At 41.3% G+C, this 25,172-nt stretch overlaps 1 protein-coding gene across 3 annotated transcripts in view; it reads right to left on the bottom strand.

Moving 5' to 3' along the window:
* Nucleotides 1-14,183: 14,183 nt before the first annotated feature.
* Nucleotides 14,184-25,172, bottom strand: part of POLR3B (RNA polymerase III subunit B) — a 136,394-nt gene continuing 125,405 nt past the window's right edge. For 2 of the 3 annotated variants that reach the window (XM_081310645.1, XM_081310646.1), the window contains exon 28: nucleotides 14,185-15,053. In XM_081310645.1, coding sequence (XP_081166771.1) covers nucleotides 14,924-15,053 — 130 coding nt within the window. In that variant the 3' untranslated portion in view covers nucleotides 14,185-14,923. Of the gene's footprint in view, nucleotides 15,054-25,172 lie in introns of all 3 variants that reach the window. The other variant, XM_081310647.1, reaches the window with a different exon arrangement.

Raw genomic sequence — 25,172 nt, 5'->3', positions numbered from 1 at the left:
CCAGGATGGATCACAGGATTTTAAAAAACATCTTCACTGATGTGAATTATTTGGATTGCAATGCAAACATCTGGAAAATATATTTATGAGACAACTGGAAAATCTGCACACACACAGGATCTTTGATGATAGTGAGAGACCATTGTTAATTGTTACAGTCTGAGCAGCCTTCAGTGAAGATCTGAAATCCAAATCTTTTTGAGTGCTGACATGACACTCAAAAAGGCTTGGGGCTTGTAACATTTCAGATTTCAGACTTTCAGATTAGGGATGTTCAACTAGTAAAATCTATGTAAATATTCCAAAATATGAAAAAACTCCAAAATCTGAAGTACTTTTAGTGTGAAGCATTTTGGATAAGGGAGACTCAACCTGTACTAAATGTGACAATGACTCTGTGGTTATGGTTTTTTAAAAAAGGGCCTTTTTTAGTGCTGCATACTAAAATATTTATGGGTGAGCTGGGCATGGTGGCGTACACCTGCAATTCTAGTGGCTTGGGAGGCTGAGGCAGGAGAATCATGAGCTCAAAGCCAGTCTCAGCAACGGCGAGGCACTAAGCAACTCAGTGAGACCCTGTCTCTAAATAAAATTCAAAATTGGGCTGGGATGTGGCTCAGTGGTTGGGCACCCCTGAATTCAATCCCATAAAGATATATACATCTCTTTATGGGTGAAATGATATGTCTGTATCTAGGAATCAATTTCAAAATGATCTAGGAGGGGAAAGTGGGTGGTGTAAGAGGTATAAGTTTAGCAATGAGTTGATAATTGTTGAAACCAGGTGATGGGTGCATGGGTGTCCATTTTACTGCTCTCTAGTCTTGTAAATATTTCAAATTTTCCATAATCAAAGTTCAAAAAGAGATCATGTATGTGTGTGTGAGTATCAAAGACAGAGTGCGCACACATTTGTATAACCATGTACAGAAAGAACTCTGGGACACCGATTTGTTTCATTTTTATATTTGTGAGATATTTTACATTATAAAGTTATGCATGCATGATGGTAAGGATTATTGCAAAAGTAGATAAATGAAGTAAAGGAACATAAAGTGAACAAAAAAGAAATAAAGGAATGTTCTCTTCTTAAGTTCTTCCCTATTCTCCTTCCCTTATTCCATTTTAACTGTTTCTCTCCATCCAGGGGCTTTTCTGTACCTGACTAAGTTCTTCCTCCCTCAAAGGCAGGAGTGTCCACTCTTTGGTGGACGCTGATTCTCTGCCACACACACATCCCTGCAACCTCCTCCAGAAGATGGGAAACTCATCTCATTTCTGTTCCCGCCATTCCTGGATACTCAGCCTATACTTTCTATTGATGTGTTCTTTAAAACCAAGGCACTGTTCACATATTTCCATTTAAAAACATAAAAACCAAACCTCCCTTGGCCCAGCAGCTCCTCCCGTGCTTTCTTCCCTTCGGCTACTCTAAGTCTGTGCTGAGCTGCTGCTCCCCTCCCGCCCTCCTGCTGCAGCCCAGGGCTGCCAGATTCGGACTCAGCTGCCTGGGACGGGGCTGACAGAGGTGCCAACTCCAAGGCCTTCCCCTCAGACCCTCCACAGTATCAGCCCCACTGACCACCATCTTCTTGGATGCCTCCTTCTCTGACCTCTTCCCCCGCGACTTGTTGCTCTGCTTTCCTCTGCCCACCTTGCATGTGTGGGCATTTGTCAAAGTCCTACCCCTGGAGAGTCCTTCTTCCTTCTAGAGAAGGACGGTGTGTGCAGGACCTCACACGCTTGCTGAGCTCCCCCACTCCACCTCACACTCCTACCCCCAATTCAAATGCAGGCTCTTCCAAGGACAGTGGCCCTATTTACCTACCTCATTAATCATGGTGCCTGGCATAAAGACCCCCAATAAATACTGAATAAATGAACAAAGAGAGTGAACATTAGTGCTACCATGAGCTACTGGGTATGGACCTGTCCCCTCCAACTCCTGATTGGACAGCAACTCCTTAAGAACTCAGAGGTCACTCAAATTCAGTACATTTGTCTCTTAGGATCCATGGAGGATCCCTTCCAGGACCTCCCGGGGACACCATTACAGACACGGCTCAAGGGCCTTATATATAATGGCATAATATTTTCATATAACCTTCATATATCTTTCTGTGTACTTTAAATCATCTCTAGATTACTAATACCCTATTATAATATAAATGCCGTCTAAATAGTTGCTATACAATATTGTTTAGGAAAATAACAAAAAGTGTGTAAATGTTCAGTATGGATAAAATTATTTTTTTTCAAATATTTTAGTCCTTGGTTACTTGTATCTGGATGTGGGACATAGAATAGAGGATTGGCTGTATACGAGAATTTGTGTATATATATATATATATATATATATATATATATATATATATATATATATATATATGAATGTATGTCTATTTTCCTTCCCATCTACCATCCAACCACTATTTTATTTTTTAATTGAGAAAGTAAGTTTTTCCTCCCTAAAAGTGCAACTTAGCTTTCAGTATTGTGAGGTAGGAATCCAACTGTCTTTCTTTAGAGTAAAGCTGTTAATGATTGGGATTTGTGGGTGCTGGGATTATGGGTCATTGGAGTTTCTTTATTTGTGCTTATGTGTAATCAGTCCACAGTGACACAAGCTTTGTGTAGAGTTCTCTAGTTAAAGGATCCCCTGCTGTGGGATAGCCCAATCTCACAAAGCTGAGAGCCAGGCGTGGTGACATACATCTGTAATGCCAGCCATTTGGAAGGCTGAGGCAGGAGGATGTCAAGTTGGAGGCCAGCTTCAGCAATTTAGCAAGACCTGTTTGAAAATAAAAAATAAAAAAGGCTGGGGATGTAGCTCAGGGGTTAAGTGCCCCTGTGAGGTCCAACAGGTGTCTTACAGACCTCCACAGCATCTGACTCAATCTCCCTTCTACTTTGAAACCCTTCTTCCTTTGCTATTCCTGGATTCTGCTATTTTCTGCTTTCTTTTGCTGCTCCTTCTTGGACAGCTGGGCATTAGGGTTCAATCCCTAATACCAAAACCAAACAAATAAACAAACAAAATAAAAATAAAACAAACAAACAAACAAAAAGCTGAGATGATTACGCACACCTCTCAGGGTTGCAGTGTGAGTAAACAAGATGCCCATCCCAGGCCCTCCATAAGTCAAGCAAGGGATTCATAACTGTTATAAAATATTCCCTCATAGTGAACATATGAGAGAGAGGCTCTTAGCTCAAAGTTGATTTTACATTTCTTTAAAATATGGAGAAATTTAAAAATTAAGACCCTCTCCCTAGGCTAGGAGGGAGCAAAATGGGGTTGCATGCACCTCCCTAGCAGGGTCTGGTAGGGGCTGACTTATAAGGGACTAAGTGTCTCTAAGTAGCTGCTCAGTGGGCTGAAGTTTCCCCTCCAGCAGGGTTGGTCAACTTGGCCAAGCGCAAAGCTGAAAGTTGTGGAGAGGAATCCTGTCCTCACACCCCTCCCCCAGGGTCTGCTCACCTTCGCTCTCTGCTGCCCTCACCCTTCCTGCCTGTTCTCAGGCACCTGAGACCACAGGCCAGGTAGTCTCTGTGTTGCTACGAATCAGGTGTTAAGTAATGTGTCCTCTTGGTCACTTGCCCTTGAGAGTCTAATGTGGGGTCTCAGGGAGGCTGATGGGGAGAGAATTCTGGGAAGGGAATTCTGCTAAAATTATCCCCCAGAAGGTCTCCAAGGGCCAGCTGTGTTTTCTAGGTGACTCATCCCGCTGGTAAGACCACCATGTAGGAGGGAGACTGGGAGCTCCCTTCTACTCACCCTGCGGCCCCTAAGACCCCAGTCCCTTCCTGCTCTTGAATCTGCTCTTGCAGCCGTGGGGGCTCCGCCAGGTGCCTTGCTTTTCCTGCACTCTGCTATTTTCTGCTTTCTTTCACTGCTCCTACTTGGATGGCTTGGAAGGTTGTTCTCTCCATGCACACCCCATATCTGGCCTTCTTCCCTCTGGGGTGTGTGTGTGTGTGTGTGTGTGTGTGTGTGTGCTTCCTATGTCCTCAATCACCAGTAACTTCCAAGTCTGCCTTGCAGCCCCTGCCTTTCCTCTCTGTGTGGGTTGCTGACGTGGGCACTGGCAGGCACCAGACCCCCCAGTGGCTCTGCCAGTGGCTCCTCATCTGAATGGTTCACCAGACGCTTGGCTGACCAAGTTGTAACTTCAGAGGTCCCCTTGATCCCCCACATCTTCCTACCAAGTCTACTTCCCCACTGTCTCTACCCTTCCTTCTCCTCCCCTCTGTCCCCTCTGGGAAATGTGCCCTGACTTCTCAGGAACTCCTACTCTATGATGGCACCTGCTGCTGTCCCTCCTGTTGCAGGATCAAAGAATCTGGTCTCACTGTTAGTGTCTGTAGTGATCTCTGAAAACATTTAAAGTGAAAACCCACAAAGTCACAACATCCTTGAAAACAACTTAAAACTGTGGCTCAGCATTGGAACAGCTGGCCATTTGGCTGAGCACCCAATGGGATAGTTCCTTAAATTCCAGGTCTGTAAGGTATAAATTAAAAAACAAACAAACAAAAACAACAACAACAACAACAACAAAAACAACTCACCTACAATTGCTTTAACTCTAGAGAATTATACCACAGCAGAGATGCTTGTGCGGCATGAGGCACAGGGAGCCCAGAGGGCAGACTTGACCAAGAGGGACAAAGTGAAAGTGGGTTGTTTCAATACTACCCTTTCTTTTCTTTTCTAATGCTGAGCATATGGTTGCATTTGCCAAAATTTCATAGGTGAATGGCTGTCTCCTTTCTCTTGTAGCTTGTTTCCTCTCCCAGTGCTGAGCATCCTGAGGGAGGGACATCATCTAAGTTACTATAGCAGACCTAGGACCTAGTAGAGTGCCCCCCTATCTGGAAGGAAACAACATGGGCTGAGCTGATCAATGGTGTGGTTTCTCCTGGGCCTCTCCAGAAATGGAGAGCTCCTTAGATAATGGAACAAGGCTCTCTACCAGCTGAACAAATGTACTAGAATCACTGGTTCCAGGTCTCTACAGGCTTAGCACAGTTCTAACTGAAATGAATCACATGAAGCCAGAATTTCCCAAAGAAGAGCAGGGCTGGAAGGCTGAGGGCACAGATCAGCTGATAATACTGTTTCTTTGAAGTCCCTTTTGTGGCTGAACCCACCTCATCCATGGGCTCTGGCTGGGTTCCAACTGCTGCTCTGATTGCTCCTTTCCTTCCTAATCCAGGTTTAAAGAGATGAGCGCCATTAAGAGAGGCTGGGCAGTTATCCTTTAAGTGAGCAAAGTGACTCTTCACAGAAGGACTGATTTTAATAACCCAGTGCAAGACCCCCTTTAAGGTACAGAATGATCTGGCACATCAGTTAAGTGTTACACAAAACAGACGTGAGTATTCAAAAATCAAAGGCGTTTTTCATTCATGTGAAAAAAGGATCAGTAAGCTGCATGAAAACTGGGGTGTGTAAAAGTCCCCGGGGCCTCTGTCCACAGCAGGAAAAGCTCAGAGCAGATTGGGCACAGGGAGAGGCAAGCTCAGCCGCCATAACTCAGAGATAGAAGGCGGTGATCTTCCCGCGCCGCCTCTGTTTCATGTGCGGGTCTTGCCTCTGATCTCCCAGCAGTTGCCTAATTGCCAATGACCGTTTCTGTGGACACGAGGGTCTGCTAAATGTGTAAGGCCTGCGTTTTTCCAGGGGAGACTTTTTCCTTTGCACATAAGCCAGATTCCTCCATACACAAATTCTTTCTTACACAGGTCATCAGATTCTTGAGCAGGGAACACTGATGCTGAATTCAACGCATACATTACATATCATATGTGGACGACACATCTGAATATCTGGTAACATGCAGTGGAAGAGGGGATGCTGGGTGGGAAGACTGACAGGCCTTCTGAGGCCCATCTTGAATTTCTCTCCCACAGGAAGATTGCACTCCTAATCCAGCATTACAGTAATACTTCAAGCTGTTTGTTTCTGAGTGTGGAAAAGGCTTTCCTTTCAGTCAGCCACACCCTTTGACCCGTGTCCACTGTAACCAAAGGCACACATTTGGGAGTTTGGGGGAAAAAAAATTAAACTGACCATTCCAAGGATAAAACCCAGCTGTATGATAGGTCACCCCATTTAGGTTAAAAAAAATAGAGCTGAATCAAAATTAAGGGAAGAAATGCTATTGCCAGCTGGAGGGCTATCAAATGGGTTTCCTGAGGAAGCCACTCCCAATCCATCATAGTGATATCTGGTATTTATTGAGCACTTATTATACAGCTCACACAATTAACTCAGCCCTATGAGTAAGTACTACTATTACTATTGTCTCAGTTTTACAAAGGTGGAAACTGAGGTAAAATAATTTGCCCAAGACCATTTAAGCTAAGAGGGAGTGGAGCCAGGACAGGAAAACAGGCAGTCTGCTGGCTGAGTCCCTGCTCTTGACCACAGCATGCTCCTGCCTCCCAGCTGATTGGGCTATGGCTGTCCTGGCCTGATGTTCAAGATCTGAGAGCACTCTCTGGCTTAGCATGGAGGACTGTGATGAAGGTTCAGGAGCCATCAAGGGGACTCAAGATACAGAATGGAAGACCATGTATGTGTCTTCTCCCTCTGTGACTTTATTTTAAAGGAAAAGATCCTACTACATCTGTACTGTCAGAACTATGCCCACCTCATGATCTCTACAGTCACTCCTCAATTCGTGTAACATCTCAAAGGTGATTAAAATAACTTTCTCTGCTGGAAAAGCAGATAGTAAGTTACTAACAGGTTCCTGTTTCATTTTCTGGACTGACATTGATGTTTTAGGTCTTGACAGACAGACTGAAGACGACATGGGACATGCAAGACCCAGAGACATGAGGAGGGCACAGCTGCTGACACTGAGAATTCTGATCTGAGGACCCAGTCCTAGTCTATCACCTTACAGTGCAAGCAGGAAGTCAGCAGCTTAGGAGAGGGCTCTCTCAGGATCAGGGCATCAATCACTCCCCCAAGACAATCCAGGGGAAGGCAGAGTTTTGGGTGTTGGGACAGACTGGCAGTAGAACAGTCCCTGTCATGTGGCAGGTAGGCAGAGGCAAAGCTGAGGGCTGATGTGGTGAATGATGAAAATTCCCCCTACATCTTTGATAAAAACAGAAGGTAGATGAGATCTACAACAGAATCAGGTTGAGGAAAAATGTGCATAAAAATGGAGATAACTAATCTTACTTTTGTCTGCAACATTCTCATCAAATATATAAAATTTCATTGTACCTAGGAATGAAAACATTATGACCAACAAGAATTGATCTGTTTCATCTGACATCCTTACAACAGGTCCACCGAAGGACAAGCAAGGGCTCTGAGTTCCTGTGAACATTTGTCAGTATGGTTGCTCCATTATCCAGAAGAGGATCAGCCATCAGTTTCTCGTGGACAAATCTGCATAACACACTTTTGAAACCGTTTGCCACTGCTTTGTAAGATAAACCATGTTCATACACATCACCTTGTTCACTGGGAGTGGGGATTTTGTCCCCAAGGGAATATCTGGCCATGTCTGGAGACATTTTTGATGGTCACAATAAAGGCAGGGCTAACCCTAAGATACCATCTCACTCCAGTAAGATTGGCAGCCATTATGAAGTCAAACAACAACAAGTGCTGGCGAGGATGTCGGGAAAAGGGTACTCTTGTACATTGCTGGTGGGACTGCAAATTGGTGCGGCCAATTTGGAAAGCAGTATGGAGATTCCTGGGAAAGCTGGGAATGGAACCACCATTTGACCCAGCCATTGCCCTTCTCGGACTATTCCCTGAAGACCTTAAAAGAGCGTACTACAGGGATACTGCCACATCGATGTTCATAACAGCACAATTCACAATAGCTAGACTGTGGAACCAACCCAGATGCCCTTCAATAGATGAATGGATAAAAAAAATATGGCATTTATACACCATGGAGTATTACACAGCACTAAAAAAATGACAAAATCATGGAATTTGCAGGGAAATGGATGGCATTAGAGCAGATTATGCTTAGTGAAGCTAGCCAATCCCTAAAAAACAAATACCAAATGTCTTCTTTGATATAATGAGAGCAACTAAGAACAGAGCAGGGAGGAAGAAAAGATTAACATTAAACAGAGACATGAGGTGGGAGGGAAAGGGAGAGAAAAGGGAAATTGCATGGAAATGGAGGGAGACCCTCATTGTTATACAAAATTACATATAAGAGATTGTGAGGGGAATGGGAAAATAAACAAGGAGAGAAATGAATTACAGTAGATGGGGTAGAGAGAGAAGATGAGAGGGGAGGGGAGGGGGGATAGTAGAGGATAGGAAAGGTGGCAGAATACAACAGTTACTAATAGGGCATTATGTAAAAATGTGGATGTGTAACCGATGTGATTCTGCAATCTGTATTTGGGGTAAAAATGGGAGTTCATAACCCACTTGAATCTAATGTATGAAATATGATATGTCAAGAGCTATGTAATGTTTTGAGCAACCAATAAAAAACAAACAAACAAAAAAAACAACAATGAAGGCAGGGCTACTGGCAGCTAGTGGGTTGAGACCAGGGGTGTTGCTCACATCCTTCGATGCACAGGACAGACAGCCCCATAGCAAAGAATCACCCAGTGCCAACTGCCAAACTCTGTTCAAACATAGTTTGACATTTACACAGAGAGGATAGCCAGTCTTCATCGTTTAATACAGGGCAGGGACTGTTCTGAATGTGGCATCTAAATTAACTCATTTACTGGTCTTAGCAAGCCTATGGGCAGGTACTAGTCTTACACCTCAACAGTTTCCTTAGTGCAGGACTCAACCTCTCTGTTCTTCCATTCACACAGAGCATAAGATGGCCCTGTGGCCAGGCTCTCTCCTTGATGCTAATACCACTGCCATTCATTCTTGGGGCAGGGTTTAAGGTCAGCCATGCTGAGGCTCCCCTACCCTTGCAGTGTCAGCCAGCTGGAAGGGTCTGAGAGGCCCCAGGGGAGTGCTTCCCATTAGGAGAAGTGGTGCTGTGGCAGCCTTTAGAGGATGTGGGCAGTGGACTGAAGGGATCAGGGGAAAGGGGACAGAAACTGGACTTCTGAGCCTTCATTCAGAAAGGCCACCTTCGATGCGGGATGGCTTTGTGGGATGGTGAGCAGGTCTGGCAGGGAGTGGAAAGGAGGCTGCAGAAGAAGAAGGTGGAAACCTCGAGTCCGGAGAGTCAGAAACCAGACAGCACAAGGGAGGAGCCCACGCCTGGCTGCCGCAGAGGAATGAACCTATGTGGACCTGGCTCCATGCCAATGCCCTGCGCACAGACCTTCACAGCAGAGGAGGGACAGGGCAGACTGACAAAGGCCTTTCAGGCCCTTGCTCAAGGGTGAAATGAGGCACACGAGGGTGGGAGAGTCCAAAACAGCTTAAGGGGAAGTTGTGCCCAACAAAAAAGGGGAAAAGAGCAGGGAGCCAGTTTCCAGGGGGTCACTTTGGTACCCTAAGGCCCCAAAGGCTGGCTGTAAGTGAGGGTGGGACTCAAAGCTCTTCTAGCTCACAACCCTCCATCTCAAAGTTTAGGCTGCACTGGAGTCCCCTGAAGGGCTTTTTAAAACAAGATTTCTGGGGTCCACCTGCAGTTTCTTGGTAGGTTTGGGAAGGAGACCCAAAACATTGCAGGTGATGCTGCTGCTCTGGCCCAGGGACCACACTTTGAGAACCACTGGTCTACAAGCATCCCAGCTGTCAGCCTGTCCCACCTTTCCAGAGATCTGTCACCATCACTTAACCATAAAGGTCATTTTTATCCCAATCTCTTCAAATGAAGTGTTCACAGGAGTCACTATTTGAAGGATGGCAAATCCACCAACCTGCCACATAAGTTCCATTAAAAGTGTGAGTGCAAACTCCGTCCCAACATCCAGTACAAAGGATTTGGGGCCCATCATCTGCTTTAATTTATTCACACCTTTCTGTGCTTCCATGAATGTGGACAGTTGGGAGTAAAGTAGACTTAAACTTTATTATGCATGGAACCACGGTTATTACCTGGACTGGAAAAATACTTTAACTCTCGACCTGGTGTGAGACGTGAGACTTGTGAGAGCAAATGTGACTTCCAGGTCACACTGAAATTTTCTGCCAAGATAACCTGAACACAAATTTCATTTAATTACTTCTGGGGCCCATGTCTGAAATCAAACTGGTAGCTCCGCTTAGGTAACAAACTTTTAGGAGCTCCCCCACCCCCTTTGAAACCTCCTCAAAAGGTGACTTCAACATCCCACCAACCTTGGCCCTGTGGGCTGGGGCAGTAAAAACTCAACTTTCAGTCAACAAATGAAATGCACTGTTCCTACGACACATATGGAGTAAATATGGACAGTAAAGAGGTGCTATTTTTACAGTCACTTTTCTGACCATCCGTTTTACAAAGGAATTATTTACAGGTCTCTCAGAAACTGGCTTCTCTCTTACTCAGAGGGCGAGAATGGATGGGCCCAGCCACCAGCCCTGATGTGTTCCCTCTCATATGACTCATTACTGCAAATAAAGGTGTTACCCCAAACACTCTGAAGCAGCTGAAAACTATCCCATTATGTAGCACCCAATCAAGGACTTTGTATTTTAAAACCCTTTCCTCAACTCTCCCCACATGGAAGCGTTTTGAGAACTGATTCTGTGGGCCCACAGCAGGCCTCCTTTGATGTCGGTGGTAAATGGTTGTTCCAGGGAAGTGTGCTCTCTAATTCCACCACCCTCTTCCTCCCCGCACTGCTAAGCAGGGAGGTTTTTCCAGAGAGCATCGGCAAAGCCCTGTGGCTTCTGCCTTTGCTTCTAGTTTCCAAACTCCCTCCTCCAAAGGAACTTGGGTTTGCCTGCTCGAACTCTGGCCTGATGAAGAGGGCTCACGAGCAGTCCTGTTAGTAAGCCGTAGGAGATGATTATTGCTACCAACGAAAACAACCACGGGCATCCTCTAATGCCCGCTGTGCTGGGCACTGAGCTGAGCCCTTGAACTTAAAAAAGGCCTGAGGTATTGGTACTATTATTCTGCTATTCTGAAGATGGAAAACCAAGGGAACAAAACCACCATGTTATATTTGGGACAACACATTTGTGAAATGAAAAGACTAAAGCACAGGTTTAGAATGAGTATTCTTAACCATTTAGTTGCCTAAATTGAGAAAAGTGAAAAATCCTGAGTGTACTCAACTTAATACATTTTCATAAGATGAGGAACACATGTGATCAATACTCTGATTAAAAAAACAAAACAAAAAGATATTATCAGTACTCTAGAAGTCCCTCTTGTACCCTCTCAGTCATCAGCCCATTCTGCACAGAAAGCTATTTATTCATGGCTTCTTATATGTTAATTTTGTCCATTTTTGAACTTAAAAGGAATCAATATAGTATGTATTTTCTTGACTTTTTTCTCAATACTATATTTGCTAGATTATCTACAACATTGTATGTAGCACAATTCGTTTTCATCACAGTATAATATTCCATTGTATTGATATACCACAATTTATTCTATTGTTAATGGAAGGGGTTCTTTCCAAAAGCAGAGAAACACAAATAATGCTGCTAGAAACATTCGTTTGTGCACACTGACTGATGATAACACATATTTCTGCTGGGCTCATACCTACAAATGGAACTGTGAATATGTTCATCTTTAAAAGGTATTGTCCATTTGCAGAGGGGAGTGAAGGCGAGGTAGGGCTGAAGGATGGTACAATGAGACAGATATATAACCATACATGTATATATCTACCCTATATACATGTATGGTTACCCTACTGGTGTGACTCTGCACCAGGTACAGCCAGAGAAATGAGAAGTTATGCTCCATGTGTGTACAATGTGACAAAATGCATTCTACTATCATGTAAAACTAATTAGAACAAATAAAACAAATTTTTAAAAAGGTCCTGTCAACAGTTTAGTCTGTGTTTTATGAATTGGGAAATGTCTTGAGGGGTATAATGGATTCACCTATGTTTCCTCAAAATTCATATTGAAGCCCTAATCCCCAGTATGACTGTACTTGGAGAAACAGGGCCTTTAAGGAACTATTTAAGGATAAATGGAGTTAAGAGTGAGACCCTAAGTCAATAGGACCGGTAGGAGAATCCTCTGGGCACAGCGGCATACACCTGTAACTCAGTGACTCAGGAGCCCGAGGCAGGAGGATTACATGTTCTAGGTTAGCCTTGGCAATTTATCAAGACTCTGTCTCAAAATAAAAAATAACAAGGCCTGGGCATGTAGCTCTACCTCTCTACCAAGTGGCCTGGGTTCAATCCAGTATACTGGGGTGGGTGGGGGCAGGGAGGGCCCTCCGCGTGCTCTCGAGTGTGCACCAGGAAAAGGCTCTGTGAAGATGCAGTGGAGAGGTGGCTGGCAGCGGCCAAGAAGAGCCTCACTAGACACCCAGCCTGCTGATGTCAGCATCTTGGTCTTTGAGCCTGAACAATAGTAAGCAGACACATTCTGTTGTTTAAGCTTCTCCATTTGTGATATTCTGCTATGACAGCCCACGCTGACAAATTAAGGGGGAAAATGGTGAAGCTGGGCTCCCCTCAGTGAGCTTTCTTTCTGTCTGGGATCCTGGCCACTTATAGCCCACAGTTTTGACTTTCCAGTGCCATGATCCTGCCAAAGCTCATGTCAGGGTCACAGACTCTTGGTGATGGCAATATAACTGGTAGTTTTGAAAACAAGGACCTTACAAAAACCTTTAAAAAAAAAAACTGTAGTAGAATGAACTCACTGGTTTTGACTTCTTTTTCTCTTTACTAAAGTACTTCTTAGAGACAAATAGCTATTCAAATATAGTATCTGCTGGTTTTTGAAATATCAACCCGATAGTTTTTCTCCTAAGGATATCTCCATTTGGATCCCTTCCTCTCTTTAGGTCCTGGAAACTTAAGAGAACTTAGAATTTCCAAGGTTAGATAGATGATTCTCCCCCAAATTGTCAGAATGGCCCGAAATGATTTTCCAAAAGAAATGTTCATCTGAAAGAAATATGACCACTTAGTAGTATTTGAATTAAAAACAAAGAGTCACCTTTGTTGACTCAAAAATACCTCCACGGACAAAACCAAAACAAAGCTCCCTAAGTGAGGAAGCCTGTGCCCCTCCTTCTTAGTGGTGAGGTGCTGGAGAGTGAGTCGGTAAGGTTTTTTTGTATAAAGGGGGTAATGACCCTTGTGAGGAGTTTCTACATCTCCTGGAGCACTGACCACAGGCAGTGGTGCGTTCATGCTCTGTGACTGTCCGCCATGTCTTGACTTCCTGTGCGTGCTCCTTCAGGCAGAGGTCATGTCCTGCTCCAGTGCACATCACTGGATGATTAAATGACAGAAGTCTTTGTACCGTATCCAGGACACTGCTCTTTCCAAATGACCCTCTAGTATTCATGGATCTTATGTGCCACACGTGCGTGGCAGGACCACTGCGTCTTCAGTGGAGTTGGGAACTGCTGTTGCCTCGGTATAGGAGATGGTCAAGATCAACCCAGAAGACTCCTTAAATAGCCCACAAAGTACAGCATGACTACACATACAATCAATTATTAGTCATTTTTTGCACCATCAATTTTGAGAACAATAAAGCCAATCTAAGAGAAGGAGCAGCCAGTGCAGTAAGGATGTGGGCTATGAACTCCTTCTCCTACCCAGTTCCTGAAGCCAAGGCTGAGGAAGGCCTGCTCACTCACACGGCAGCCTCCATTTTGCTTGGGCTGTGGAGCCTTCCTGACTTCTACAAAAACAAGGTGAGGTTTTCTAGAAAACAAGGTGAGGCTGAGTTCTCAAGATATCTTGGGGAATTTAAACCCAAACCTTCAGAAGGTCCCAATACTCATTAGCTTGAGATGGCCACAGGTTTTGAGAAGGTCCTGTGGTAGGTCTGACTTGGTTAAACATAGTTCCTCAACCTCATTTTGACACTGGAGCTTGATCCTTATTGGTATATAACACTTATTAACATTGTGTGGGCCATGTTCAATATGACACATTGGGAATGTCACCCCAGTCCATTTCTAAAAGCTTCTCAGACTCCTATTTTATAAATAATTCTTGGCATAAAAAATATTTATCCAGCTTCAGGGCAGAGCAGTTAAGAGCAAAACAGACCAGGGCGAGGAAGGCTAACTGCAGAAGAGATTGGACAACTAACATCCTGACGGAAATAACAAGACATTCCTGGAGTTCTGTTCAGACATTTAATAAACATTATTTTATGGTATGACTGAGGTTCAAAATAGTGCAACTGGGTCCATAAGAAAAGTGATATTCCTGCTTACAAGAATATATTTATTGTATTTCCCCAAGATTTTTTTGTATTTTTTTTTCACAAAGTTTGGGCGTGAGATGGCAAGATTTAATTGTTGGGAAAATTTATCCCCTCACAGAACCAGATAAGAAATCCAGCACTTTATGGATTCATCTCAGCTTCCCACAGCCCTGCTGCCTCCACACCCTGCTCACAATCACACACCTCAACTTGAGTCCAGGAATGAACTCAGGTGATTCTTCTCATCCTCAAAGGTTCCTGAGAACCTTAAGTTTTGTTAACCAGAAGATATCGTGGGGAATTTAAACCCAAACTTTCTTTTTAAGGAGTAAGGTCTCTCTACTGAGGGGATTTCAAGCTACAGATCATAAATAAAGGCTTGTTTATCCTTTAGGTCACGTCCACTGTGGATCCAACGCACTGCAGTCCATGTCATCAGCATTTCTCCCGTGGCTCGGGGCTCACTGATGAAGGCTGTCTAGTCAGTCTTCTAGAACAACAAAGCTTCTCCATCAGTTCTGTTTGTTTTTGAGAGAAAATAATCCCAGGAGTCATTCTCAGAAACAGTTCTCAGTCCCTTCTGCTTTCCACGGCATCAAACTTACCATCCACTGCTTTCACTCACCCACCTTCTCCATCTCATTCATTGTACTTGGACAGTTTTAACCTGGGGATAATGTTCATAGACTGCAGCTCCTGGAAGAGCAGCTTGCAGGCATACGGAATGCGGAGGGAAGACACGTGGCACGATGACTTGCAGTAATGGCACCTGAAACCCAAGTCAGCATGTGTCAGAAGGACAACCACTCAGAAATAAAGGCCTGCACATGGGAAGTGAGAATACGCTCTACCAAATTCTACTGTTGTATCAGTCAATTTTCTGTTCCTCAGTGTTCAGTCACATCATCAAATGTGCACATATGTGCCCAGAAAATAAAAGGAAACATCCAAGGAAGCAAACTAAAAAATAAAATAAACACCACTCCTTCCAGTTTTAAAAGCATACAACTTGAATCAGTTATTACCACATTTCTGGATCTTTCTTTGAAATGTGAAACATCTGTCCACATACTGTTTTGAAAGCACCCCAGAAATGTTAACTACTTGAAATTCATTCAGAATTAGATTTTTTTTCACTGGTGAGTTTTTAACTGATCCATTCAACCATCATGAATGTGATGACAATCTACTTCTACACTAGTATGTTAGTCTAAGTAAGGTGCTCAATAATTATAATTTGTTTCCTGTCATTGGGATACTCTAAGTCTGGTGGAAAGACCAGACTTTTGAAAAGACATCCAGTCAAATGCTAATTTTTCCAGTGACCTTCAGGTTTGGTCACTTCTATTAGTAATGGAAGCCACTGTATTATATAGTGTGCTGTCCCCTGTGCAAAGCTAAGAAGTATGCATGTGCACACATGTGTGTATTCCACTCACTCCTACAACAGCCCATGTTCCTAACCAGAATGCTGATCGGTCTTCCAAGTAGGATTTTCTTTTCTCTTCCTTTAGGAAGGAGTTAAATTTAGGTCTTAATGACTACAACTAAAGAAGGCTCCCTGGAGAGAAAGTGAACTATTCTTTCAGGTTTCAGACCAAACAGGACCTCACAGTATTTACAAAGCAGGACACTACACAAATGCCCACTAGCAATAGTTCTGTGATTATAGCATATTTATAAAGAACACTGGGCAGCCACTAAATGTGCAGTGTAGACTCATTAATTAAAGGGAAGGTGTCCAGGACACATTGTGGTGTGAAAAAAAGAAATCTGCTAAATAGCACAGTCCCAAGCAGGGGCTCAGGTTGTTTCTGAGCCTCAAAAATCATATATAAATTTTTAAACTTTTTAAAAAGGGGTTTAAAATAGCATTTTCTTCTATTTATTAGAATCCTGAAAGGGTTTATGATTTTAAAAAATTAAGTAAAAATTAAAGAACAAACGGCAATCAGAGATGTTCCAAAGAATGGTCACTAAAATGTTAAGTAGTCATCTGTGAGTGGTGGAAATTAATGTGATTGGCATTTTTTGTAACATGAATATTTTACAATAAGCAAAGGTAAATTTTGTAAGCACCAAGATAAAATTTTTATTATTTTGGAGAAGAAAAACAAATATTGAGGCTGAGAATTTGAACATGGTGGTGAGTAACTATGTATAGACAGAACTTGGAGACAGTGGGAGAAGGATGAACCATTGTGGACACTGACATCAAGATGAGGGGACGGTTGGGTGCCTGCACATTGTGGTACCTGATCTACTGACAGTGATAATATTAACTTTTCTTAAAAGATCACCTAAGAAATTAAGGTGGGGTGCGGAGGATTCAGATGGCAGGCTAGAGGAAGACTGCATTCCTAGGTGCTATATGGCTGGGGATTAAGGCAGCAGGGGTACTGCTTCTCTGTGAGGTGGGCAAAAGAGGAATTTCACTAAAACTTAATATTATTGGACAGTTAGAGTATCCCAGAGACTCAGAAAATTGGATACATTAAACAAAGAAACAGACTACATTGAAGCCAAGTTGGTTGGGGCAGCAGCTGATTTAGCACAGAGAGTACAATGGACAGATTTAATATGGAAAAACCTGAGATCAGAAAAGCAGGCTGCCCTTAGCTGATCCAGAGGCTACACTGTGCACTGGTGCTTGAAAAGTGCCCTTTGTTTTCCAACTGGACTCAGAGAGCTGAGGTGGGAGCCACCTTGAGGTGGTCTCGCTACAGCTGTCACTATAGGAGTCAGAAGATCTGAGCTAACACAGCTATATTGCCCGGCCAGTGCCTTCTGCATAGCCTAGGGTATACCTAGCAGAATGAGAATTCAAGTCAGAAAAGCAAAAGGAAATCCAACTAGGAGTCTGGTGGCTCACACAACAAGCTGAAGTGGGCTGGAATCTGAACCATGCGGGTGCGAATGTACTTGGACTAAGCCTGGGAAGCCTGGAAAGGCTGTATTCATGGACAGCCAATCCTTCAGTAGAATCCTCTGAAGGCTCCTGAGATCTAGACTCCCAACAGAGATTGGCAGCTGCCTGGCCAAGGGGTGTGTGGATTTAATCTCTCCAGAGCAGACGTGTGCCAGCAAAGCCCCTGAGGCCTGATTAGACCTAAGACCCAGGCACTGGAACTCCACTCATAAAATTCTGCAGTGGCCCCACCCTGGAAGTACAACAATCTGTGCAAACAAAACTCCAACTGACATTACTTCCCACCCCATCCTGCCTCATGCTGGAAAGAAGAGAAACTGAGAACTATTTGAACCAGCTTCAGCCTTAGGCCACTACAACTGGCAGCTTGGAAAGCAACACAAAAAAGAAGAAGTAACAACCCCAGCCCTTGCTCTCACTCTTAGTACATAGCCCAAGAAGAAATGGAAAGACAGTTGGGCACAGATAATGTCCAACTATTTCCACTGACCATTCTGTCCATCTCAGCGGAGATGATTCCATAATTTTTCATTAAGGATCTTTTCATTGTTGTTGTTTTGTTTTTGCTGTGCTGACTGGGTCTTGGAGATTATATATATATATATATATATATATATATATATATATATATACACACACGTTTCTCTTTTCCTCATTTTCAGCATTTTTAAGATGTAGTTATTTTTCTTTGCCTTGTCCTCCGAGGGTTAGGTTTTTAGATTGGTATTGTTTTTCACTGATTTGATCTGTTTTTCTCTCTCTTTTTTTTCTGCTAATGGCTAAATTCTATTATTCTCTCACTCTACCTTTACTTTATTATTTCTATTTTCTCCTCCTTCCTTATAATAAATTATCTAATATAAATAATGTAACCATGTTACATCTCTTCTGCATCTATCTGATCATTTTCTGAAATTATGAACTCTTTTCTACTTTCCTATTATATCTTCCTTTCTCTTAATTAACTGCATTCTTACCATCTTGTAGCACTAATTGGTTTATTAACAGGAGTTATTCTGTCCCACCATTAATGCTGTTGAAATTATTACTGCTGTGGATATATAGTAGACACCTGCTGTTTGCTTTAAGACAGATAATAGTTCATGGTTACTTATTTTTGCTGTTGGCAATTGCTGATGCTACCCTTTCTGGTTTTGTGGCAATTAACATTACAGATGTCATAGCAGGAACCAAGTATTTGGTTTAATGCTGTATATTATTTTCATTGTTTGTTGCTATTGTTTGTTTCACCCTATGTGAGGTACTGGGAACCTATAGGGACACTACAAGATCACAGGGTAGAAACTCTGAATTAAACAAAACCACAAGACAAGTGTACCATGTTCCACTCACAAATTAATGACACCCAATCTTCAACTATACTTTAATACAAAACACTGAAGACACAAAAACCCAAACTAACAACCAGGTCTCAAGTAGGGGTGGGCCCTCATGTCCCAGTTATGGACATCCACTGCTGTAGCACATACAGAGAGAAAGAACCCAAAGGCTGTGGACAACACACCTACAAGGTGGTCTCAATTCAGATCACTCTAGGACACTTTGGCAAGTGAAGGCTATGCCCTAAAAAAATCCATACATAAGAGTGGAAGAGAAATCTCCCCAACAACTGCATAAAATCTAACACAGGAATATAAGAAATATGAAAAGGCAAGCTGACATGACACCTCCTAAAGCAAATGACCCACAAAACACAGTAGTGGATGAAATTCCAATAAAGAATTCAAAAGAATCATTATAATGATCAATGAATTCCAAGAGAACACAGAACTGAGTGAATTAAGAAAATCAGTACAGAATATGGATGAGAAATTCAATAAGAAGATAGAAATACTGAAGAAGAACCAAACGGAAATCTTAGAAATGAAAGACAAAATAAATCAAAATGTTCAGCTGAAAATCTCTCTAATAGAGTAAACCACGCTGAAGGCAGAATCTCAGAGGTGGTAGACAAAGTGGGTCTCTTTGAACATTCAGACAGCATTAAAGAAATAAAATAAGTAACCATGATCAGAATATACAAGGGCTCTCTGAGACAACATGAAGAGACCAAATTTAAGAATCACTTGAATTGAGGAGGGCTGTAGCTATGAAGTAATGGAATGGATAACCTCTTCAGGAAAATAATAACAGAACACTTTACAAACCTTCAGAATGAGATGGACATCCAGATAAAGGAGGCATTTAGAATCCCAAATAGACAAGATCAAAAAAGAACCTCTTCATGACACATTATAATTAAAATGCCTAAACATACAGAACAAGGATAGAATTTTAAAAGCTGCAAGAGAAAAACATCAAGTCACATTCAGAGGCAAGCCAATCAGAATCACTTCTGATTTTTCAGCACCGACTCTATAGGCCAGGATGGTTTGGAATGATGTGTTCCAAGTCCTGAGAGACCATAACTGTCATGATTATTAAACTGGCACTATAGAACTTACTTAAAGAAATATTGCACACAGAAGAAATTATAGAAACAAACCTCAGAGCTCACAGAAGAAGAAATCTCAATTGAAAACAGGATCAAATTAAACAGACAAAAAATCAAAATGGCAGGAATTAATCAACAACCTATAATAACATTGAATGTAAATGGTCTCAACTTTCCAATTAAAAGAGAAAAGCTAGCAGAATGGATTAAAAACAAGACCTAACATGTGATTTGCGAGAGATGCACCATATAGGCAAAAAGCCACAGGCTGAAAGTGAAGGATGAAAACTGATATACCATGTGAATGGAGACTGAAAACAATCAGGCGTAGCTATGACACATCTGACAAAGCAAATTTCACACCAAAACTAATCAGAAGATAAAAAGAAGTACACTTCATATTGGTAAAGGGAACAAAATCCTTCAAAGAAGATAAAATAATAATAAATATTTATGCCCCAAATATAGGTGCAACTAATTACATAAGAGACCCTACTCAAATTGAAGGACCAGACAGATCCCAGTAGAGTAATACTGGGTGATTTCAACACACTTCTCTCACTATTAGACAGGTCATCCAGAAATAAACTCAGTAAACATTCTTTGGACCTGAAAAGTATTATAAATCAAACAGATTTAACAGACATCTACAGAATATTTCATCTAACAACAGCTAAATACAGCTTTTCTTAGTGGCTCATGGAACCTTGTCCAAAATAGATCATATTTTAGGCCACAAAGCAATGCTTAGCAAATACAAAAAAACTGATATCATTCCTTGCATCTGATCAGAGCATAATGGAATGAAATTAAAAATCAACACAACCAAACCCTACAGAAATTATATAAATACACAGAGATTGAACAATATTCTTCTGAATGATGAATGAGTGATAAAAGAAATAGAAGGAGAAGTTAAAAAATTCTTAGACACAAATGAGAATAGTGATTTAATATATCAGAATCTCTGGGACGCTACGAAGACAACTCTAGGAGGAAAGTTTATAGCTATGAGTACCAACATAAGAAAATCAGAAAGAACCCAATGATGCATCTCAAGGCCTATATAGAACAAAGCAATTTCAAAACTAACAGAAGGAAGAAATGTTGTAAGATGTAAGAAATATTGTAAGATGAGAGCCAAAATTAATGAACTTGAGAAAAAAATACAAAAGATCAATGAAACAAAGAGTTTCTTCTTTGAAAAGACAAACAAGATTGATAAGCCATTAACCAAACTAACCAAAAGGGAGAAAAAACAAATTAATAAAATTAGGGATGAAAAAGGAGAAATCACCACAGACACCTCAGAAATCTCATCAGGGACTATTTTGAAAACTTATACTCCAGTAAATTGGAAAATATAGAAGAAATGGATACATTTCTAGACAAGCACAATCTGCCAAAACTGAATCGAGAGGACAAAGAAAACCTAAATAGACCAATAATTTGTAATGAGATATAGCAGTAATACAAAGCCTTCCAACAAAGAAAAGCCCAGGACCAGATGGATTCTCAGCTGAATTCTACCTTTAAAGAACTAATGCCAATACTCCTTAAATTATTCCATGAAATATGTCCAAATTCATTCTATGAAACCAGTATCACACTCATACCAAAACCAGAAAAGGACACATCAAGGAAAGAAAACTACAGATCACATAAACTTAGATGCAAAAATATTTAATAAAATTATAGCAAATCATATTCAACAACTTATTAAGAAGATTATACACCACAATCAAGTTGTATTTATTCCAGAGATGCAAGGATGGTTTAATAGATGCAAATCAATAAATGTAATTCATCACATTAACAGAAGTAAGAACAAAAATCTCAATAGATGCAGAGAAGGCCTTTGCCAAAATTCAACACATAGTCATGATAAAAACATGGAAAAAACTAGGAACAGAAGGAACCTATCTCAACATCATAAAGGCTATCTATGAAAAACCTGAGGTCAACCTCAGGGTAAATGGGAAAAAACTGCAAGCATTTCCTTTAAAATCTGGAACAAGGATGTCCACTCTCACCACTCCTATTTAATATAGTACCAGAAACTCCAGCCTCTTTTGCAATGAGGCAAAAGAAGGAAATAAAAGGGATAAAAATAAGAAAGGAAGAAGTCAAATTATAACAATTTGCAGATAACATGATCCTGTATCTAGAAGATCCAAAAAATTCCACTAAAGACTGCTAGCGCTAATAAACAAATTTGGCAAAGTGTACAAAATCCACATACAAAGATCAATAGCTTTCCTAAATACCAACAATGAATCTCCTGAGAAAGAAATCAGGAAAACAATTCCATTCACAACAGCCTAAAAAAAAAAAAAATTAAACAAGATGTATACAATAAAAACTACAGAACATTTAAGAAAGAAATTGAAGAAGACCTCAGAAGATGAAAAGACTTCCATGTTCATGGATAGGCAGAATTAATATTGTAAAAATAGCGATATTACCAAAAGCAATATACAGATTCAATGCAATACACTTCAAAACACCAGTGACATTATTCAAAGATCTAGGAAAAATAGTCCTATAATTCATTTGGAAGAATAAAAGACCCAGAATAGCCAAAGTAATTCTAAGTCAAAAAAGCAATGCTGGAGGCATCACAATATCTGACTTCAATACTACAGAGCTATAGTAACAAAAACTGCATGGTAAAAACAGACACAGTCCAATGGTACAGAATAGAAGACACAGGGACAAACCCACATATCTATAGTCAACTGATCCTTGACAAAGGTGACAAAAACATACACTGGAGAAAAGTCAGCCTTTTTAACAATGGTGCTGGGAAAACTAGTCATCCATATGTAGATCCTGCACAAAAAGCAACTTGAAATGGATCAAAGATTTCAGAGTTAGGCCAGTAACTGTGCAATTCCTAAAAGAAAACATAGGGTCAACACTCCAGCTTTTAGGCAGAGGCAATGACTTTCTCAATAGGATCCCTAAAGCTCAGGAAATAATGCCAAGAGTTAATAAATGCAACAGTATCAAATTAAAAAGCTTCTGCATAACAAAGAAAACAATTAGGCATGGGAAAGAGAACCCACAGAATAGGAGAAAATCTTCACTAGTTACTCTTCTGACAGAGGATTAATATCTAGAATATATAAAAGCTCAAAAAACTTTACACCAAAAAAATCAATAACTCAATTAATAAATGGGCAAGTGAATGAAACAGTCACTTCTCAAAAGTAGAAATACAAATGGCCAACAAATACATGAAAAAATGTTCAAAATCATTAGCAATTAGGGAAATGCAAATCAAATTACAGTGAGATTACATCTCACACCAGTCAGAATGGAAGTCATCAAGAATACAAATAACAAATTCTGGAGAGAATATGAAGAAAAAGGAACACTTTTACACTGTTTCTGGGACTGCAAATTAGTACAATCACTTTGGAAATCAGTATAGAGGCTTCTCAAAAGACTAGGCATGGAACCACCATGTGACCCAGTTATACTACTTCTCAGTATTTACCCTGAAGAATTAAAGTCATCTTACTACAGTGGTACATGCATACTCAATTTCACAGCAGTACAATTCATAACAGCCAAACTATGGAACCAGCTTAAATGTCCATTAAGGGATAAATGGATAAAGAAAATATGATACACACACACACACACACACACACACACACACACACACAGACAAAATGGAGTTCTATTCATCCATAAAGAAAATGAAATCATGGCATTTGCAGGAAAATGGATGAAACTAAAGACCACACCATCATGTTAAGCAAAATAAGTCAAACTCCGAAGATTAAGGGTCATAAGTTTCCTGTCATATGTGGAAGCTAGAGAGGAAAAAGGAAAACAAATGTGGGGGTGGGTCTCCAAAAATATCAAAAGGAGATCAGTAGGGGAGAGGGACTGGGTGAGAGGTGGGGAGGGAGTGCTGGGGAGGGATATCAAATTATATTGTAATACTGTATACTTGTATAGATATGCAACAATAAATCCCATCAAGAAGTACCACTATAATGTACCAATAAAAAATGTGGGGAAAAAAATTACGGTCTTTAATGCATCAGAATTTGGGAGCTCCAGTGGCGCAATCGGTTAGCGCGCAGTATTTATACAGAATTTAAGTATTATATCTTCAATGTGCCTGGGTGCATCTAATTTATTCAGGAATCATATTCATGATTTAATTTAACTGGGAAAGTGGATTGGACTGGGGTAACTGCTTGCTGATTTTCCTATCTGGTATATTACACTATAACCCCTAAGTTTTTAAAAATAACTATATGTGCTGAATGTACATACACAATAGCCCATTACTAGCCCATGTACTCTGGATAGCACATTACTCTTCTCTATCTTTAAAAATGTTTCCATCATTTCAAATGTCCCAACGCTATGTGTATATACATATACGCACGTGTGTGTGTGTGTAATTGCCTTTCCCTGATGGTAGACCAGAACAACATTAAAATAAACTGATTTTTTAGGACAAAGACAGCAAAAGAAGGTGGCTGTGGCTTCACTGAGAAATGACTGTCCAGTGAAATATCCTCTACGAGCTAATTATCTTAATAGGGACCCTCTTTTGTGACTTCTGCCCTTTGCATCTTCTGAGGACAACAGCCTTGCTGTAAACCTCCCCATAGCAATGCCTTACTAATGTGCAAATCATCCACAAAGGCCTGTCCTAAGGTTCTGAACTGCTCTAATTACCCAGACTCCATTGTGCTACTCATTAAAAGGGTGACTTTCTCCAACCAACGCTGCACTCCCTCCTACACAACTCGGCAAACACGGTCAGGTAATGATGGGAAAAATGACAGCATCATTATGCTGCTCCGCCAGAAAGCAGTGCACAAGGAGGCAGCCAGACTACCAAATACATCACGAGTCTTTCTGTGGCATCAAGGGCATAGGCTGCTCAAAATCAAACACATGGTACAGTAAGGTCTGCTTAATTGTAGCAAAGACCCTCGAACTGCATAACCTCATCTAGTCCTCTGTCAAAGACTTCACAGACCATACACGCTAACATACAAACTTCAAATTCAGGCACTGCCGTGCCATGTGTGTGATCTACATGTGAAACAGATAGGAAAGAAAAGAATAGTGCAGAAACCACCGCTGAGCACAGGTTTTCCCATTTGCCTTGGTTTAACTGAGTGCCCAGGGAGGAGAGGGGAAGCTTTCAAAGTATGTAAGTGAACCTGGTTTACTGCTTTATCCCCATTCAGTGGAGATGGAGAATGCAAAAAGGAAAAGAAAATGAAACGATTCTTCAAGTTTCATGACTACTGTTTTTAATGAAATGACTCTCTGTCCTTTCAAAGTAAATTACTTAAAAATCCTTGTGCCAAATTTGAACATAGTGGAACTCGGTTCCCGGCATCTTCCTATTATGCTATTTCTTTTCTTTCTTTTTTTTAGTTACACAGCCCAGACTATGAAAAGCAAGCTCAATATGCATTTCAAAAGACGAATAGACATCTCAGGACTGAAACAAACCCCCA

Source organism: Spermophilus citellus (assembly GCF_964194105.1).
Source record: "Spermophilus citellus genome assembly, chromosome: 10".
NCBI classification, from domain to species: domain Eukaryota; kingdom Metazoa; phylum Chordata; class Mammalia; order Rodentia; family Sciuridae; genus Spermophilus; species Spermophilus citellus.
The sequence above is the reverse complement of the archived record's forward strand: the minus strand, read 5'-3'. Positions and strand labels throughout refer to the sequence as shown.